General features: G+C 36.4%; 1 protein-coding gene across 10 annotated transcripts in view; it reads left to right on the forward strand.

Moving 5' to 3' along the window:
- The first annotated feature begins 397 nt into the window (after positions 1 to 397).
- The window catches only part of PHF14 (PHD finger protein 14), a 208,393-nt gene continuing 188,743 nt past the window's right edge, over positions 398 to 20,047 (forward strand). For 4 of the 10 annotated variants that reach the window (XM_059171238.1, XM_059171237.1, XM_059171241.1 and 1 more), the window contains exons 1-4: positions 404 to 905; positions 1,411 to 1,521; positions 10,436 to 11,223; positions 19,126 to 19,270. In XM_059171238.1, the coding sequence (XP_059027221.1) occupies position 905; positions 1,411 to 1,521; positions 10,436 to 11,223; positions 19,126 to 19,270 (1,045 nt within the window). In that variant the 5' untranslated portion in view covers positions 404 to 904. Of the gene's footprint in view, positions 906 to 1,410; positions 1,522 to 10,435; positions 11,224 to 19,125; positions 19,271 to 20,047 lie in introns of all 10 variants that reach the window. The other 6 variants (XM_059171235.1, XM_059171236.1, XM_059171242.1 and 3 more) reach the window with 5 other exon arrangements.

A 20,047-nucleotide genomic window follows, 5' to 3' on the forward strand; every position in this document is an offset into this window, starting at 1 on the left:
GCGATTCTCATCTTTCCCTCTTTCAGGAAATAAAATATTCGACGTTCCAAAATATTTAAAGGGTTGCAATTTATAGAGGCAGCAGGTAGAATGTTGCTGTTGGTATTACTAATGTTTGTGCTAGTAACTTAAGCTAGAAACGGCTCTTTCTGTAAAATGTACTCTGAGCAACTCCTTAAGAAACCAACACCAGTAACAAACGTTGGCGTCCCACAGATTTGGGCGGGGGGGGGGGGGGCGGGGGTGGAGCCTCAGTGATTTGTGGGAAGAGTCGCTCCGGGTCCTGGAGGGCCCTCTGCTCCTGCTCGTCACTACTCGGCTCCGCTCGGCTCCCAATCGGTTCTCACTCGGATCTGTTCGGCTCCTCCAACAGGAGAGACGGAGAGCCGCTGCAAGTCCGGCGCACGCGCTCAAGCCTCTTGCTGCTCTTAGGGCTGCGCTTTGCCTTGGGTTTTCACTTCCTTCTCTTCCGAGCTGTATCCGGGTCGTTGCTTTCTCTATTGTCTCAGGCAATCGACCTCGGACTGTGCAAATTCATTTCTGGGTCTTTTGTTTCTTCTGGTGCAGGCTAATAAAGTTTTTCTTTCTTTTATTTTTTTCTAACAGTTTTAACGGAGGAAATTAACTCCCCCAGAGCTGCCGGGGCCTAAGGGAGCCTCCGGCAGGGGAGCGCCGTGGGAAGGGGCGCGAGCAGCCGGGGCCGGTTCGGCGAGGACTAGGGGGCGGGGTGGGGGGCGGGAGGGGCTGTTCTTGAGGCGCCCGGGTCCGGTCGGCGGCGCTGCCGCCGATTTTAAGTAGCATCTTTCGGATTTGTTCCCGCGGTATCAGTCCAGACCTCAGCGCTGCCTAGGCTCTCGCAGCCTCTCCCTAGGTCTCCTCCAAACGACCACCTCACGGATTCCTTAGTAAGTGTGTCAGAGGCCTCTGCCGGGAGAAAGGTGCATTTCAGCCCTTCTAGAAGTCAGGGCCGGTGGGCGCAGGGTGGGGGCGGCAGGTTTCCGCTGGAAGCTGGACCTTTCGTGGGCGCTTCCCTTCCACATCTGCGGGAATGAACAAGGCTTTTTTCACTACCTGGGCTTCGCGTTTTCTTTCTGCTGACTGTCTCCGTGTCTAAGTGAGGGATTTTGAGCGAGTCGCTGAAAAATAAGAGGATGTTGTTACGGGGGTCAGCTTTGATTTTGGCTGGCCGGGGTTCCCCTTGGCTTCTCCCCAGCCTGGAGCCTGTGCTGCTGGCCCGCCCTCCCCAGACCGTGTGCCCACCCCAAGCAAGCTTCCGACACTTTTTTTGCTGAGAACTGAAGTAGACAAAGATTCCCTGCTCGAGGTCATCTGTATCTTCCCTTAGCATCACCGCTGTCTTCTGTGCTTGGCGTGATTATTAATGACGATGTAATGTTTTTCTCTTAACAGTGGATCGCAGCTCCAAGAGGAGGCAGGTGAAGCCTTTGGCAGCTTCTCTGCTAGAAGCTCTCGATTATGATAGTTCAGATGACAGTGATTTTAAAGTTGGAGATGCCTCAGGTAAATGTTTCATTTTCTTCCCTTTTCCCAGCTTTCTGAAAGTTGGGCTTATTTTCAGACCCTCTTAAAAAATCGGTTTTGATTAAAATGCCAATTTAAAGTTAAAGCACATAAACTTCATTTATTTTCTCACATTTCCCTAAGATCCTTTCACTAGATCCCTATCATTGCTTCTGTTTATATTGATACTCAGATACTAACAGATAGAAAAGAACTTATAGATAGCGGAATTTTCTCTGTTCTTTACTCAAAAATAATTTATGCTTATTTTATGGATAGAGGAAAAAAATATAGAAGTATCCGGAAGTCAGATAATATCCTGAGAGTAATGTGAGCCATGAACAGCCCATAAGCAGGGTTCTTCTCTATTCAGATCACTTGGCACCCTCTGAGGGGAGTTTTGCTTTTTGTCTATTCGCTCCCTTATCAGAATAAAGTTGACCAGAGTAAAAAGTTGTGCTTTGTGGTAGGTGTTGGACCTTGTGGATTGGGCTCTTCAAAAATCTCCTAAGTACAAAGATATGTGCTTACTCATTATGTTTTGTGATTTTAAAAACAAACTTTTTAAAAAAGGCCCTATGTTCACATTGTACGAGATTGGAAAACATAGAAAAATACGGTTTTCCATGGTATCTTCTGTTTATTGTACTTCACATGTATAGATATATGTGTAGAGTTTTAATCGTGAGAATCTGAGAAATGCATATAAATTGTTTAAATATTTTATGTGAGAAATACTAATACATACATGCACAATAAAAATTACTTATAATTTTGCCCCTTCTGATGGAAGTTTAAGTAAAGTAAGAAATTAAAGACTTTTCAGTTTCATCCCTTTAATAATTTTAAAGTATTCTCCCAGAGAGTTTCTGTGCTTAGTCATCTCTCTCTCCTTTCCGTTGCTCGCTCTTTCTTTCTTTCTTTATTTCTTCCTTCCTTCCTTTCTTCTGCTGGGGATGGTAAGAGATGAAATTAGGTTGTGTTATGTTTCCATTATTACTCTAAATAGCACCAACAAGTAGAATTTGCATGTTGATTTACTGAGAACTTTTTATTATTGTAATCTCATTTAACTTTTATAATAGCGTAGTGAAGGAGATATTATTTTACAGATAACAGGGGACTTGAGTTTAAAGAACTTGCTTGAGGTCACTTACGCCATAATGGATGTAATCCATGTCTTTGATGCCAAAATTTAAGTCTTTTTGCTCCTTAGATCCTAAAAATAATTAGATGTAATCTTAAACTGAAACTACTTGGATATTGTGGCTAATTGAGGTCACTCCCAACAATCAAAAGTTAAGTTTATCTTGATTAATTGGTTTTTAACCTTTGCTTCTTAGCCAATTTCTCTCCGGCTTAGTCAATTCACTGATGTTTGGTACTTCCAAAGAAGGAAAGAAAGGGAAGGGAGAGGAGCCAAAATTCTTTAAGTTCTCTTGTTGAGAATCTTGGTAGATGATATTTTTGGTTAGAATGTAGTTTCGGTAGAGCTTGTTAACTGTGACAATAGTTATTGGGTTTCAGAGGTTATGACTTACTTGAATACCATTATGAAAAAACTCCAAAGCTTAATCTTTAGGTATTCCATAATTGTTTCTGTGACAATAAATCGTGACTTTGTAGATTTTTTTCTTTTTGTTTATTGAATTATAGTTATGCACAGGTATCCTGTTTCCTTACAAAGGTTAAAACAATCTAATGATACAAACTGTTTTTCAAGATAACTTTTGGTTTCAAGCTAAGTGAAGATTCCTGACCTTGTTAAATCTTAATCAGAGTTGATGGGAATTATCAATTATGTGTGAAAAGTGGGAGGATGAGTTTTGTTAGGCTGATAATTTTTTAAAATATCTTTTTATAGTGCTAAAAAAGTACTTTCTATTCCCTCTTGTTATCATATCTAGTCTGCTCTATTTGTAATTTACTTCCTTGGTTACTGTGTAGTTCTCATTATGTTACTGCAAAGGAGATTATAGTAGTAAATTATTTTGTTTAAAATAGTTAATAGTAGAAATTGAATCCTATTTTCCATTCTAGGTTAAGGTGCATCGGTGTCCCGCATAACTAACATGGTGGCTTACTATAGATTACCAGTGTTTCTTGTTTGAATCCGTTCTTTAGCCTGAGGTAGTTGGACTCTTAGAGGAAATAAAATATTAGACTTATCACTGGTTTTCAGTCATGTAAGAATTGTGGAATCCCAGCCCTTACATAGGAATAGATTAAACTGGAGGTGGAGAATTAGTAGCCAATCATCTATCTGTCCAAAGCTTCTTTCCAAAACAATGTGTAGAAATGACTTGTTGAATGAACTACTGACTCCCTTAGAGCTTAACGTTAAAATGATTAGATTGATTGGCCTTAATTTTTGTTAACAGGATTCTGTGCATCAATTTCTTTTCCTTTTTGAAATCAGAAATTCTGACTATAAAATTTCCTATTTCTGTTCGGCATTAAGAATATAGACAATTCTGAAATATTATATTCAGCACCTTGCAGATAAACATAATATTATTCATGTGTTTCTTGGATAATAAAATAGGAAAACGTAAATATTGCTCAAAAAATGACCTGCCGATAAGATTGTCAAGTGATTGATTATTGATGGTTAATAAGTATAAGCCTCTGACTTTAGAAGAGTACAGACTGAAAATAGATCATCTCTCATTTCATCTTTAATGTGAAATTAGTTAGATTTTTCTTTTTTTTAATTATTTATTTATTTGACGGACAGAGATCACAAGTAGGCAGAGAGGCAGGCAGAGGGAGGTGGAGAAGCAGGCTCCCCGCTGAGCAAAGAGCTTGATGTGGGGCTTGATCCCAGGACCCCAGGATCATGATCTGAGCTAAAGGCAGAGGCTTAACCCACTGACCCACCCAGGTGCCCCTCTTTTTTTTTTTTAAGATTTTTATTTATTCATTTGAGAGAGTGAGAACAAGCAGGGAGAGGGGCAGAGGGAGAAAGAGAAGCAAGCTCCTTGCTGAGCATGGAGCTGGTGGGGCTTAATCCCAGGATCATGGGATCATGACCTGAGCTGAGGACAGAGACTTAACCAACTAAGCCACCCAGGTGCCCCTCAATTTCTCAGTTCTGATTGAGGGCAGAGTATAATCATATTAGAATTATGGTGATAGTCACCAGAAGAACAATATATGGAAATGTTGGACCATATGAAATTACAAATTTCAGATTATTGGCAGTTTCATCATTCAGGCTAGTTAAAGTGGTTATATTTGAGACTTGGTCCTGTAATTGGGGTTAAGATAAATTATCTAGTTATCTGATATATATAAGTGGAATACACACACACATACACACACACAGATATAAAAGGTAGATATATAAGTGGAATGTCTTTGAAGATGAGTGCATATATAACTTTTGTTAACTAAGACAAAATAGCAGTGTTGTGTCCCCTCTAACCTGCTTGCTGGAGTAAGGTGATTAACTTTAGATCTTGATCCGTAGTTAATTTAATTAGGCCAAATTGCCAGAAAATTAGCTGGAAGAGTCTGGCTGAGACTTTGCTTTGGTGGCATTTTGTACTTAATCTAATTTTGGCTAAGTGGATCAAGATAATGATCATTAATGATGTGTAGTTTTGTTTAGGAGCATTTTGCTGAATATTATGGTGAATTCACAAAGAAATGTGATAATATTAGAATAACTAAGTAAGTAAAATAACAGATAACACAAAGCATGATTGATTCTTTTTTGTCGTTCAAGTCAAGGAGATAGGACTACTGTAGACTAGATTTTTCTAGAACAATTCACTGAGGAGATAAGAGTTGAACTAGGAACTGAGAGAGAGGCAGTATAGATGAGGGAAACTATTAAGTGTTAGAAGTGTGGAGGCTGGAAAATATCATTTATATTTGGGAATCAGGATTGAGTAAAAGAATAAGAGATGCACCTGGGCAAGTATAATAAGGTCAAATTAAGGCCTTTAATTGCTAGACCAGGGTTTCCCAATCTCGGCAGTGTTGGCATTTGTTGTTGTATAATTCTTTGTAAGAGGCTTTTCCTGTTTACTGTAGAATGTTTAGCAGCATCTGTTTTCTACTTACTAACTGCCAGTAGCATCGTCCCTTCCTGCCCCCACCCCCACCTTCATGGCAATCATTCATTGTCTAAACATTGCCAATGTTCTCTTTGAGACAGTATTCCAAATTGTTCTTACTTGAGAACCACTGGTCCAGATTTATTCAGAAAATGATAAATGACACAGCTGGAACTAGAGATAATGAGTAGAGGATGAGTTGTGTTGATTGATTGGCTTTTTTATTTTTATTTTTATTTTTAAAGATTTTATTTATTTATTTGACAGAGAACTCAAGTAGGCAGCGAGGCAGGCAGAGAGAGAGAGAGAGAAGCAGGCTCTGCACTGAGCAGAGGGCCCGATGCGGGGCTCAATCCCAGGACCCTGGGATCATGACCTGGGCCGAAGGCAGAGGCTTTAACCTGCTGAGCCATCCAGGCACCCCTGATTGGCTTTTTTAAAAAGAGAAAATACAGGATTAGTAAAAAATAGCCCCAAGGTGATAACTGAATGACCAGTAGACTGGTAATCTGTCTATTACATATTCTGTATATTTATAAACACTAATTACTATTACAGTAGATTAGGGAACAAAATAGTTAATTAAGGTTAATGAACAAAGGTCATTCTTTATGTTGCAAAGCTAAAATAAAACTGAATTAAATATAATTTTGTTGTTTAATATTTATCATGGGGAGAACTTAAGCATTGAATATTGTAAAGGAATTCTTGAAGATTGTTCTTTTAATTGTGTATCTGTAAAAAATTTTTTAACTTCTATTAGTTGAAATAGCTATTACTTAGAGAGATTTTTATATATTTATATTTGAGAAAGGTACCTTTTATTTAACTATTTCAATTTTAAAGATTTTTTTTTTTAAAGATTTTATTTATTTATTTGTCAGAGAGAGAGAGTGAGAGCGAGCACAGGCAGACAGAGTGGAAGGCAGAGGCAGAGGGAGAAGCAGGCTCCCTGCGGAGCAAGGAGCCCGATGTGGGACTCGATCCCAGGACGCTGGGATCATGACCTGAGCCGAAGGCAGCTGCTTAACCAACTGAGCCACCCAGGCGTCCCTTAAAGATTTTTTTTTTTAAGGAACGATTTTTATTGTAGAGTTAGAATTACTTTTTTTTTTTTTTTTTTTTAAGATTTTATTTATTTATTTGACAGAGAGAAAGACAGCGAGAGAGCGAATACAAGCAGGAGAAATGGGGGATGGAGAAGCAGGCTTCCCACCAAGCAGGGAGCCTGATGTGGGGCTTCATTCCAGGATGCTGGGATCATGAACTGAGCCAAAGGCAGATGACCAATGACAGAGCCACCCAGGTGGCCTTACTTTTTTTTTTTTTTTTTTAAGATTTTATTTATTAGAGAGCGATCGAGAGCTTGCAAACACAAGCAGGGGGAAGGGGAAGAAGGGAGAGGGAGAAGCAGACTCCTTGGTGAGCAGGGAGCCTGATGCTGGACTCAATCTCAGGACGCCGAGATCATGAGGTGAGCCAAAGGTAGTTGCTTAACCCGCTGAGCCACCCAGTCATCCCAGAATTACTTCTCTTCTAATGCTAAGAAGCAACTGACTTATTTGAAGTATCTGACTTATTTCTCTAGTCTATTAACTTGAAAAAAAAAAAAAAGATATAAGAGTGATGGATTTGGAACTTGACACAGAGTCATTGTTTGAATTTGTAATAATAAGACATTTTTATTTGCAGCCTATAAGAATAGAATTATAGACAGCCAAAGACTGATTTTTTTCATCGTCGTTTTTGTCAAGCTATGCTTGTAACTAAATATTGTTTATCTCCATCCCTCAAGTGCATATGTATCAAAAAGAAGTGATGACTAATCAGATGAGGAAGTTATTTTTCAGAAATCAAAGCCATAAAATTTGATATATTTCTGATGCCTGCAGTTGGAGTATGGATAATATGTTATATTTGGAGAATGAAGGGTTTGGTAAGCTATTAGGATTTGGATTTGTGGGAAGATTTCAGATTTATCTAATAATATGTTAATAGATGTAAAACATTTAAATCTTTTTTCTTTTCAAATTTATTTCTATTGAGGTGATTACAAAACAAAAACAATCAAGGAGTACCAATTTTGCCATACTTTTTTTTTTTTTTTTTTTTTTAAAAGATTTGTTTATTTTCTTTGAGGGAGTGTGAGAACACTTGCGTGTGAGTCAGGGGCGGGGGAGAGTGAGAGAGAATCTTGAGCAGGTTCCCCACTGAGTGCAGAGCCCCACATGGGTCTTAACCCCATGACCCATGATATCAGGACCTGAGCCTAAACCACCAGTCAGTTGCTTAACTGACTGAGCCACCCAGTCGCCCCCACCCCCATGCATTTAGAAATGATTGGCATTGGCAACAACCACCAAGACAAAAATCATAAAAATTCTTAACATTTTGCAAACTTTACCAAGTAATCACAAAGTTGGATTTGTCTCAGTTTTGATTAGGTACCTACATTTGTGCCCCAGTTAATCTAACTTTTATATCTACTAAGTTTTTATTAGTAATTTTTAGGTACTTTTAATTTTTTTAAGATTTTATTTATTTTAATTTATTATTTATTTTAATTTTTTAAAAGATTTTATTTATTTATTTGAGAGAGAGAGAAGGAGAGAGCATGAACAGAGTGAGAGGCAGAAGGAGAAACAGACTCCCTGCTGAGGGGAGAGCCTGATGTGGGGCTCTATCCCAGGACCCAGGGATCATGACCTGGACTGAAGGCAGATACTTAACCAACTGAGCCACCCAGGCGCCCTTTTTAAGGTACTTTAAGGAGTATCTCTCTTAATTATGGCCATCTCTCTTAATTATGGCATCATTTGCAAGATGTTCCAGTTTTCTTTAGTCACTATGCACAGAGACTCTTTTTGCCTTAGAAGTATTTGGTCAACTCTGCTTATTATTTATTAGATTCTTATCTAAAAAAAATCTAGAAATCATTATTATTTTTATTTTTTCCAGAAGTAGGTGTTGTTTTTTTTTGGTAGGTTGGGTTTAATTATGAGTGATATTAAAAAAATCATAATTTTCTTAATGATTTATATAACTGTTGGACTGAAAAGAAGTTACCTAGTTGTGGGTGATACTGGATTTACACTCTTTGAAAATCAGGAAGCTCAAATCTAAAGGTGTTTCCTAAATTTGATACAAACTTGTTTTTGGTAAAACCTAACTAGAAATGATAGTTTATTTGTAATGTTTCCTTATCACATTTGTAAATATTTATACTTTTCACTGCGGAAATGTATTTGATTATAGGATAGTGCCATAGACTCATTGGAGATTTTAGTGTAAGGTGTTGTGTATACACCATGCTACCCTTCCAAAATCTGGGAAAAAAAAAAAAAAATCAAAATTCTGAAAGCTATCTGACTCCATAAGTTCCAAATAAGGGATTGTTGACCTAAATGATATTGCTCCTGTGTCCTATGTAAGATTGTTTAGGATGAGTGTTTTTTCACAACAGTTATAATAAGCTGTGGATCCCTGTGTGTTAATCTTGAGATTGACAAATATTTTGTAGGGCCAGTCAGTATCTATTGTACATTACTATATTTTTAATTGATTTAACTTGCAGGATTTTTTTTTTAAGCCTTTTGTAAAGGATTTCTAGGATATTTTAGATACCTAATTACAATTTTCTTCACTTTTTTTTTTTTTAACTTTCTTTACTTTTAATGTCCATTTAATTATAATAGCTAAGCCTGGTTGAGTTAACAGAACTTAAAATGGTGTGGAAGCATAGACTTTTTTTCACCATTTTATTATTATCCTTTTCTTAGTTATAGGCTCAAAGAATGTATCACCTTAAAGATTTTACTATAGTTGTTGGCCATGACCTGAAAATGACCACTTGTTTCTTACTTCTTTCAGCTTCCCTTCCTTTTTTTTTCTTCTCGTTATTTCAAATTTTAGATTTTTATTTATTCAATTAGGTATAAAGAGAATCAGGAGGTTATTTATTGAGTAGTGTTAGGCCAAGATGGCCTGGGCTGCCCTAGGCAGGGATGGAAGAAACTTGCTAGAAAGCTTGTAGTCCTGAATGAACTCTTTAATAGTCTAAGCCAATCTTTTTAATGACTACCATGGTTGCTTCTTTCAAGATGGATTTGTTTTTTTAAAAAATTACTCATTTCTTTCATTCTAGGGGGCTTTTTTAAAGTTTAAGTGGCTCTTATTGGTATGAATAGTATACTAATCAGCAGGAAAATTGATAACTGCTGTTGGAACTTCCATTTACTATGCCATGCTATTGTCTCCTTTCACCTGTGTACTTGATACTCCTAAAATTGATTAGTATGTTAGGGGTGTTGCCTGTCATAAATAGCTGTGTTCATTTTTGCTGGGTAAGGAATAAAATAAATGAGACCCAAGTTTTTTGGGCCAGGTTTTTCTTGTTCTCAATGTGACTCAACGCTTGTAAGTTCTTACAGTTTATGAGATGAAGATGGAAGAGAAGAAGAATTTGGTCTGTATTATATCATTAAGTTAAAATCAAGTGCCCAGTTTAAAAAGAAGCACCTTTACCTGTAGGAAAAAAAAATGCTTCTAGGGTACCACGTATAGCATGAGCTATATAACACAAAATAGTGTTCCTTTTTAAAAAACATTTTAATTTAGAGTTACATATATTCATCTTCATTAGTGCTATATTGAATTAGAACCATTATACCAACTTCATTGATTTATTATTTAATCAGGTTGGGAATGTCTATCATTCTTTGACTTAAATTTGTTTATATTGTTTTGCAAGTTACTCACAAATTTTGGTGGTTTCATTTGTGTCAGCGTTGTGTGTGTGTGTGTGTATGTATATACATATGTGTGGTTTTTTTTTCTCATATTTTCAACAGATTCTGAAGGAAGTGGTAATGGAAGTGAAGATCCTTCAAAGGACAGTGGAGAAGGTTCCTGTAGTGATTCTGAAGAAAATATTTTAGAAGAAGAACTGAATGAAGATATTAAAGTAAAAGAGGAACAACTTAAAAATTCTGCAGAGGAAGAAATACTGTCATCAGAAAAACAGTTAATTAAAATGGAAAAGAAGGAGGAAGAAGAAAATGGAGAAAGACCTAGAAAGAAAAAGGAGAAAGAGAAGGAAAAAGAGAAGGAGAAAGAAAAGGAGAAAGAGAAGGAGAGAGAGGATAAAGAAAAAGCAACAGTATCTGATAATGTGGCTGCTTCTGCTGCTGCCACCGCACCAGCCACAAGTCCTGCTGTTAACACATCTCCTTCAGTCCCCACTGCAGCAACCACTACAGAGGAGCAAGTCAGTGAGCCAAAAAAGTGGAACCTTCGTCGAAATCGACCACTTTTGGATTTTGTTTCCATGGAAGAGCTGAATGATATGGATGACTATGACAGCGAAGATGACAATGATTGGCGACCTACTGTAGTAAAGAGAAAGGGGAGATCTGCATCTCAGAAAGAAGGAAGTGATGGAGACAATGAAGATGATGAAGATGAGGGAAGTGTGAGTGACGAGGATGAGAATGATGAAGGCAATGATGAAGATCATAGCAGCCCTGCCAGTGAAGGGGGTTGCAAGAAGAAGAAGAGTAAAGTTCTTAGCAGAAACAGTGCCGATGATGAGGAACTGACCAATGATAGCCTGACACTATCTCAAAGCAAGAGTAATGAGGTAGATCAACCCAATTTTTATGATCTCTGTCTGTCTGGGGAAAAGGGAATTCTTCTCTAAACCATTCTACTCGTTACATTAAGTAGCTTCCTTGAAATCCTATTGATAGACAGCTGTGGGAGTGAATGAGCACCCTAACTGTAACATTTATTCATTTGGTCAACCAGCCTTTATTGAGTATCTACTGTTTGTCACCGTCCTCAAGGAGCTCACAATCACCGGCCTCAAGGAGCTCACAGTCTTTATAGTTAGAGAAATATTTTTATATCCATAAACTAGGGATATGGTAGTTTTCCTTTCCCTTTCCTGTCCTCTGACTCCATTCTTCATAGGACTGCTGAATGGTGCTGACTGGAGTATGAAAACAAAGGTCACCTTTATTTCAACTTAGCTATGTCCTATCCACATGAAAATTTAGACTCCTAGAATATTTTAGAACAGGACAACAAACAGCTTAATGATTGCCTCAGACTTTTAGTGATTCATTTTAAGGTTAATTCCTTTACCAGTCATAGCACTCATCATCTGAATAGTTACCAAGTCTTTGCTTTAGATGTATGGGAGTAAATAAGAACTATATGTTTGCATATATTTAGTGAATAAGTTCTCTCTACAAAGAAATGAAAAAGAAAAAAACCAAACACTCGTATCATAAAGCAAACATTTCTGTCTTAAAACTACAGTAATGATTCAGTTCTTCCACTTGAAGTTCTACTACCGAAAGTTAGGTTTATCCTTTGGGCCCAAGATGCAACATTCAAGATTCTTCAGTCAAACACATTTGTGTCTCTTTGTCTGTGTGTTTATGTGTATGTTTTTCTTCAAAAGCAAGATTGAGTTGTCATCTTACATGTAGATGTACCTGTTACATCAACATGTAGAACTATAATAATTAAGTTTGTCATTTCTGTTAGTGTATTTGTTGTCACAAAAATTCAGTTCTTTAGCAAGCACTTATTTTTTGTTTTCTCATATCATTGAAAAAGGTTAAACTAGTAGAAAGATTTTCCTTCTATTCTTTATTCTTTTACATTTTTTCTACTTTACAAGTTTTACCTAGCAGTGATTACCTGTTTTAAGTAAGTTTTATTTAAAAACTGGGTGATTTTTTTCTTGCCAAAATAGTAAGTAACAGGCTATGAGGGGCGTATATGTCAGTAGTGATGAAACATGTTATATTTTAATTATAAACATTGGTTAACTTCTAGGTTATCCGCTTTAATATGAAGAATGTTGTCTGCTTCCAGTGCTATCTATCCTAATTCTTATCTTTAAGTAATGGGAAGTTGTCATTTGAAATATAATATAGTATTTATAATGCTGTAGCACAAACATTTCCATATTCCCAGTGCCAATTTAGGGAACTAGAAATATGGAAAATTCAGTTGTTCGTGTTTGATGTAGGCTTGTATCCAGTTCATTTTATAGTATTTAATAGTCTATATCTACTGAATAAGTTTACCTTCAGTAGCATTACTTTTATTTTTATTAGCCTGACATTCACAAAAGTAGGCTGGCTAATGATAAAGATAGAGTTAGATTTTATGTGATGGTGTGGGGAATACCTGCAGATGTTTAGAAATTTGACAGGTAAAATGTATACCTTATCCATTTATTAATAATCTGTAATATGTAGTGTTGCTTAGGAGGTTATAGACTGTCCTTTATGATGCATTAGAAGGCCACATGTGCTGTCTAGGTTTTTTTTTTTTTTCTACCAGGAGAGACTTTAGTAAACAATGGAACTTCATATATTTAGATTAAGAAGTCCTAAAGGAATGTGATTGCAGAGCATTTATTGGAAATGTGCCTTGATGAAGTTGTCAAGAACTTTATTCTTATAGTAGCTAAACTAATTTCTGTTGTGTTAATTTCTGTTAATTTTCCTTTTGTTTTACCCTATGCCGAAATACAGAAGAACTGATAGAAGTTAATTTAACTCAATAATAGTCTATTTGAAATCTTGGTAACTGTTTTTCCCCAACACTAGTAATTTTTTTTTTTTAATTTATTTGACAGACAGAGGCAGAGAGGCAGGCAGAGAGAAGGGGAAGCAGGCTCCCTGCTGAGCAGAGAGCCCGAAGTGGGGCTTGATCCCAGGACCTTGGGATCATGACCTGAGCCGAAGGCAGAGGCTTTAACCCACTGAGCCACCCAGGCGCCCCAACACTAGTAATTTTTTTTTTTTTAAAGATTTATTTATTTATCAGAGAGAGAGAGGGGGAGAGAGCGAGCACAGGCAGACAGAATGGCAGGCAAAGGCAGAGGGAGAAGCAGGCTCCCTGCCGAGCAAGGAGCCCGATGTGGGACTCGATCCCAGGACACTGGGATCATGACCTGAGCCGAAGGCAGCTGCTTAACCAACTGAGCCACCCAGGGTCCCAACACTAGTAATTTTTGATGGTTCTTCTGTTTATCACTCAAATCAGCTAACAAATTTTAATAAAAATTAATCAAGATTATTATTTTTTCTTATATTTCTAAATTTCCTCTTTATATGCTCTTGATTTTCTAAAGACAACTAAAGGTAATTCTTGTTCCTTATGGCCATTGTTTGTATCTTAATCTTTCTGGTTATTTTAGGTAATGATATTTTGGCATCAAAGTGTCAATTATCTGTTAGTTAATACAAATATATTTGATTATATTTGAAATTTTATTTTTCTCTACTTTATGTTTTCAAATACTGCTTTGTAGTAGAACTAGCTGAAAGTGTGGTTTTAGAAATACGTAATTGAATTGTATTTAGTTTATAAACAGCAGATTTTCTTGGCTGTTACGTCAGGTGCTCTTGTAGAGAAATGATGTTGGACAGAAACTTCAATAATTTTAGAGTTTTTTAGGGAATTTGATTTTTTTTTTTTGAGTTGGGGGCCTTTTATTGATTCTTAATGGACTTAACATGCCTATGCTATAGGGCTTGAAAATACTGTAGAGCAGTAGTTTTTAAACGTTTTTGTCTTGGGATACTTTACACTCAAAAAAAAAAAATTACTGAGAACCCTAATTGTATATATGTAGGTATAGCTTTTGTTACTTTCAAATTAAAACTCAGGAATTTTAAAGATTAAAACATACAGAAGCACACAGTGGTCAGATTGATGACCCTATTCCCTGTTGTCTAGTTCTGGAAGACTACATCATACACCTATGAGAGAGAGTGAAAAAGGCAAAAACAACCTTACTATTATTATGAAAATAGCCTTAACTTGTCATTTCTGTTAGTGTATTTGTTGTCACAAAAATTCAGTTCCCCTATGAAGCAGAGTCCCACAGACCACACCTTGAGAACTTCTGTTCTATAATTGAACATTTGATAAACCTACATTTTCTACATATGGGGACTTCCCTTGGCCTATAGAATTATGACATTTTTTGAATTTAGTGAGGTCTGAACAATCACCTTGAAGTATGGTTACATGCCATTTTCAAACTTTTATCTTGATGCTTTTGAGATTAATTGATGTTATATTGTTTTTTGGTTTTCTGAAGTAAATCTTTTGGGGATGGGTGGTGTAGCATTTTCAGAGAATGGTTTGCATTTTCAGGACCTTGAAACTAGAGTTTTGATTGAGGATTAATATTTGACAGAAGAGTATATCAATAGAAATTTTCAGGTGGAAGTTTTTTGGTTTCTTTTCATAAAAGACTCCTTTGTGTTAAATGGATTATAAGATGTTAAATGGATGTGAAGAAATGGCAATTGTCATCCAATTTTTGGTAATTTAAATTTTTGCCAAAGTTTATAAATAGCTACTTCTGTTTGTGGTTTCTGACTTATTAAATATCACTTGCTTTTTACACATTTCAAAATAAAACAACCTTTTTTTTTTTTAAGATTTTGTTTATTTACTAGAGAGAGACAGAATGAGCAGTGGGGAGGGGCAGAGGGAAAGAGAGAGAGAGAAAGAGAAGCAAACTCCCTGCTGAGCAGGAAGCCTGATTCAGGGCTAGATCCCAAGACTCTGGGATCATGACCTGAGACAAGGGCAGATGCTTAACTGACTAAGCTTCCCAGGTACCCCAGAACTGCATTTTTTTTTTAAGATTTTATTTATTTATTGGAGAGAGACAGAGAGAGAGAGAGAGAGCGTGCACAGGCAGCGGAGAGGAATAGAGGGAGGAGCAGATTTCTTGCCAAGCAGGGACCCCGATGTGGGACTTGATCCCAGGACCCTGGCATCATTGACCTGAGCTGAAGGCAGATACTTAACCAACTGAGCCATCTAGGCACCCCAGAACTGCACTGTTTTTTTTTTTTTTTTTAAGATTTTATTTATTTATTGGGGGAGAGAGAGAGAGAGAGAGAGCGAGCGCACAAGCAGCAGGGAGGGGTAGAGGGAGAAGCAGACTTCCTGCCAAGTAGGATCCCCATTGTGAGACTTGATCCCAGGATCCTGGCATCATTGACCTGAGCCGAAGGCAGATGCTTAACCAGCTTAAGCCACCCAGGTGCCCTTAAAACAATTGCTTTAATATATAAAAAGAGTTCAAAATACTGTGCAAAGATTACTTCCGATGCCTCTGCCTTCGGCTCGGGTCATGATCCCGGGGTCCTGGGACCAAGCCCCACGTCGGGCTCTCTGCTCAGTGGGGAGCCTGCTTCCCCCTCCCTCTCTCTCTGCCTACTTGTAATCTCTGTCAAATAAATAAGTAAAAATCTTTAAAAAAAAAAAACAGGAAAAAACAAAAACAAAAAACTTAGAGGAAGACCTGTTGCTCAAACTCTTTGGTGTACTAATTTTTTCTCATATTCGGAGCAATAAGGATTCTTTTAATTTTTTTTTATTTTTTTTAAAAGATTTTATTTATTTATTTGACAGAGAGAGATGACAAGCAGGCAGAGAGAGAGGAGGAAGCAGGCTCCCTACTGAGCAGAGAGCTCGATGCAGGGCTCGATCCCAGGACCCTGAGATCATGACCTGAGCCGAAGGCAGCGGCTCAACCCACTGAGCCACCCAGGCACCCCAATAAGGATTCTTTTAATTCTAATTTTGCACGAAGTGTTCAGGAGTTCCCTTTAATTAAACATACATAAAACTTAGAATTTATCCTGTTTTATATAATATTTATAATCATCCTTGTAGAATACGTAAATAAATGTGCACTAAACCCATGGAGTGCATTAGACAATATTATCATTTTAGGTGTAAATTTTAAATCCCAAGGGAAAAAAAATGAGTAAGTTCATTGAAAGTCGTCATTGACTTACAACTATAGTGCCCCATTTATTCCTCTAATTGCCATGGATTCCATTAAATTATGATATAATATCAAAGTCCTTTCATAAGTGATACTCTTGTGCCATCCAAAACCTACTTTCCCAATATCTATTTTTATGTGAAAACCAAATTTTCAAATAATATATATATTTTTTTTGGTAAAAACTTTGGTAAAAAGAAAATGTGTTACCAAGATTTTCCCACTAGAAGCATTATCTGTCAGTCATTTGGTAGGGCTCTAGTTCCCCCTGATTTCTCTCTCTCTGCATTACATTTCTGGTAAGAATCTCAAATGATGTGTCTCCCAGAAATACCAATTGATTTTGTTTTCTCTGCCTCTAAATGATAGTATGTGTAGAGTGAAATTGGTATAAATATACAATCTAGACATTTTTTTCTGAAGAAAATGGAAGAACAGGAAAATAATGGAATTACAGCTACCTATTAATGCTTGTTTTTCTGATCCATAGAAATTTACTTGTTCCCCACATGGATAAACCTTTTTTCAAATGCTCATTAGTTGTAATTCCACCAGAAAAGCATTGATAGAACCCATTTTACACGAGTAGCCTGTCAATCATCAATCTCAGGTTGTTGGCTAGATTATTTTCTAGTTTGTGATTTTTAACCTAGATATGGTATTTTGGGAAAAAAGTCTTTTTGGACTTGCCATGGGAAGATATTTAAAATAGCAGTACTCACTGAGGGTTACAACTTTTGGAGGGATTCCAAGGAAGATTCCTCAGTATAATAAATGGTCAGTTCATATTCTTCTTGAACCACCTACAAGAATTAGGAAAGGGGAATGGAAATGAACATAATTATTGAGTACCTAGTATATCTCAGGAACATTTTTACCATACAATTATCTTAATCTTCACAACAATCTCAGCAGGTAGGTATTACTTTTGCCATCCCATTTTACAGATGAGAAAACTGTAGCTTCGAGGTTCAGGAGTTATTAAATGAGAACTGAGAATGAAATGCAGAACATTAGACTTTAAGTCAAATGCTCTTAAATTTGAAGCATAGCCAGTAGGGTGAACATTTGGGTAGATTTTTGTTTTGTTCAATGTACCAAAGTACTATAAAACATGAGTTTTCTTCTTAGGAAGTTTTTACCTTTCTTGGTACTCATGTCCAAAGCCCCAAACCACTATGGTTTCATAACAAAGAGGAGCAAAAAAACAAAAACAAAACAAAACAAACCCGAAATATACAATTTTAAAGTATTAGGATTCTCTAGAGCATGGATGCTGTCTCCTATTTGACTTTGCTTTTTTTTCTGATTTGCATTTTTTCTGTTTGTTTTATAGATCAGCTGCAAGTTTAGGTGCATAACACAGAATTGAAAAAAATGTTATTGATGGGATGTTCAGGGGTCATTCAAATGTCATTTATAGATTGCTATGAAATGATGACTCTAAATGTTACCTAGAGATACTAGTCTGTTTAAAAGAATACAAAAATATAAGAAAAAGTGGTTAGGTTCTTAAATGAAAATACAGACTCAAGTGCTATCTTGTATAGTGTCCAAGCTGATAAGTATCATTGTTAACCATATAAAGTTTAAATCTGTAATGCAGTTTAAATTAAAAAAACAAACCTCTTTCCCTTCTTGAAATTTTATCTTTATATATTATATCTTCGTTTCTCCTTTTATATTATTAGTCAGTATCTTATTATCAGTTTATACTATTTTTTTTTTAAGATTTTATTTATTCATGAGAGGGCGAGGCACAGGGAGAAAGAGGCTCTCCCTGGAATCATGGCCTGAGCTGAAGGCAGACGCTCAACCTACTGAGTCACCCAGGCACCCTATACTAGATATTTCTTTTTTCTTTTCTTTTTTTTTTTTTTTTTTAAGATTTGGAGCTAGAGCGAGCACAGGCAGACAGAGTGGCAGGCAGAGGCAGAGGGAGAAGCAGGATCCCTGCCAATCAAGGAGCCTGATGTGGGACTCGATCCCAGGACGCTGGGATCATGACCTGAGCTGAAGGCAGCTGCTTAACCAACTGAGCCACCCAGGCGTCCCTATACTAGTTATTTCATGACACAAACTTAATAGAGTACATTACGCTTTATCAACTAGACAACCTGGATCCTTTTTTAGATGGCTTTCTGTGCCTGTATATACAGATATGCCTATCTAGGCTCTCTTGAATCGATCATCCAGTAGTTTGATGACTCTAAAACTTCTGAATTCCTCAGCAGTTAAAGAGTATAGAGTCTGTAATTATGCCAGTATGTAAATATACCATCCCATACATATTTGCTTATATGTTATCTTGGATTGATTTTTTCCTGTTTGATATGTGTGTGTCTTGTCTCCCTTAAGGCAGGATTATAAGCTTCCAAAGTGTAGGAACTTTATCTTACTTTAATCCAGAATGGTAAAGCAGATGAAGAGTTGTTAGTTGCAAGCTTGCTCTTTCATTTTTTAAAGAGGGGAATGTGGGACTTGCAGGGAAAATAAAAAATTAAAGGGTGCTTAGAGGGCCATTTGATAAATAGACAGACTTTTCAAATGTTTTGGAATTATTAAATTTCAAACTAAATTACTAAAACAATGGAGAATGCAGCATAATTTTAGAAATGCATAAAATAACTTTGAGAATTATAGTTATTAAAATTGTCTTTTTAATTTAATCATGTGATTTCTGATATGTTTTAATATTAGGACTCGCTGATTCTTGAGAAGAGTCAAAACTGGAGTTCTCAAAAAATGGACCACATTCTGATTTGCTGTGTTTGTCTTGGAGATAATAGCGAGGATGCTGATGAAATAATTCAGTGTGACAATTGTGGCATTACAGTCCATGAAGGTAATTTTGCTTTGTTTTGTCTCCTTTTTGAAACAGCTAATTGAAACTGCATTAAAATAAGTAAAATCAGCTCTTTTGCATTTGTACTGTTCTAAGGTTTTTGTGTAGTACTTCGTGGCTTTTCAGTTGAAGTAGGACATATTGAATCCTCAAAGTATCATGGGTATTATTTTTTGGATTATGTTAATTTAACATGTGTTTTTTAAATAACTGAAATAGAAATACTATTACATGGAAATCACAGTATTTCTTTGAAGGTGTTATGATAGTTTTCTTCCTGGCATTTGTTTCTAGTTTTTAAATGAAATTTAGATATAGGAAAAAATGTAGTATGTTAGTATGGTAGAAAATGTTCTTTAAAAAATTATATTCTGAATCTAATATATAGTTTTTGTTTCACGGTTATAATTTTTAATTTTAAACTTGTGTGGAGAGATTATCTTTTAAAATCTGAAATAGAAGCTACTATAATATATGGAAAATATTTTTCCAGCTATTTTTGAATCTTTTTTGTTATTTTTTTTGCTTGTTTTTTCACTTAATTTTTTTTTCATTTTGACATAATTTCTGACTTACAGAAAACGTTTAAGAGTATTACCAAGAATTTCTGTATACTCTTCACTCAGATTTCCCGTATGGTAACATTTTGCTGTTTTATATTCTCTGATAGAACAATTTTGTTTTCAACTCTATGAGAATAAACTGTAGACATAGCATCCCCCTCTACTACTAAATACCTCAGTGTGTATTAACAAGGGCTTTTTCTTACATAATCAT

Source organism: Mustela lutreola, chromosome 4 (assembly GCF_030435805.1).
Source record: "Mustela lutreola isolate mMusLut2 chromosome 4, mMusLut2.pri, whole genome shotgun sequence".
NCBI lineage: Eukaryota > Metazoa > Chordata > Mammalia > Carnivora > Mustelidae > Mustela > Mustela lutreola.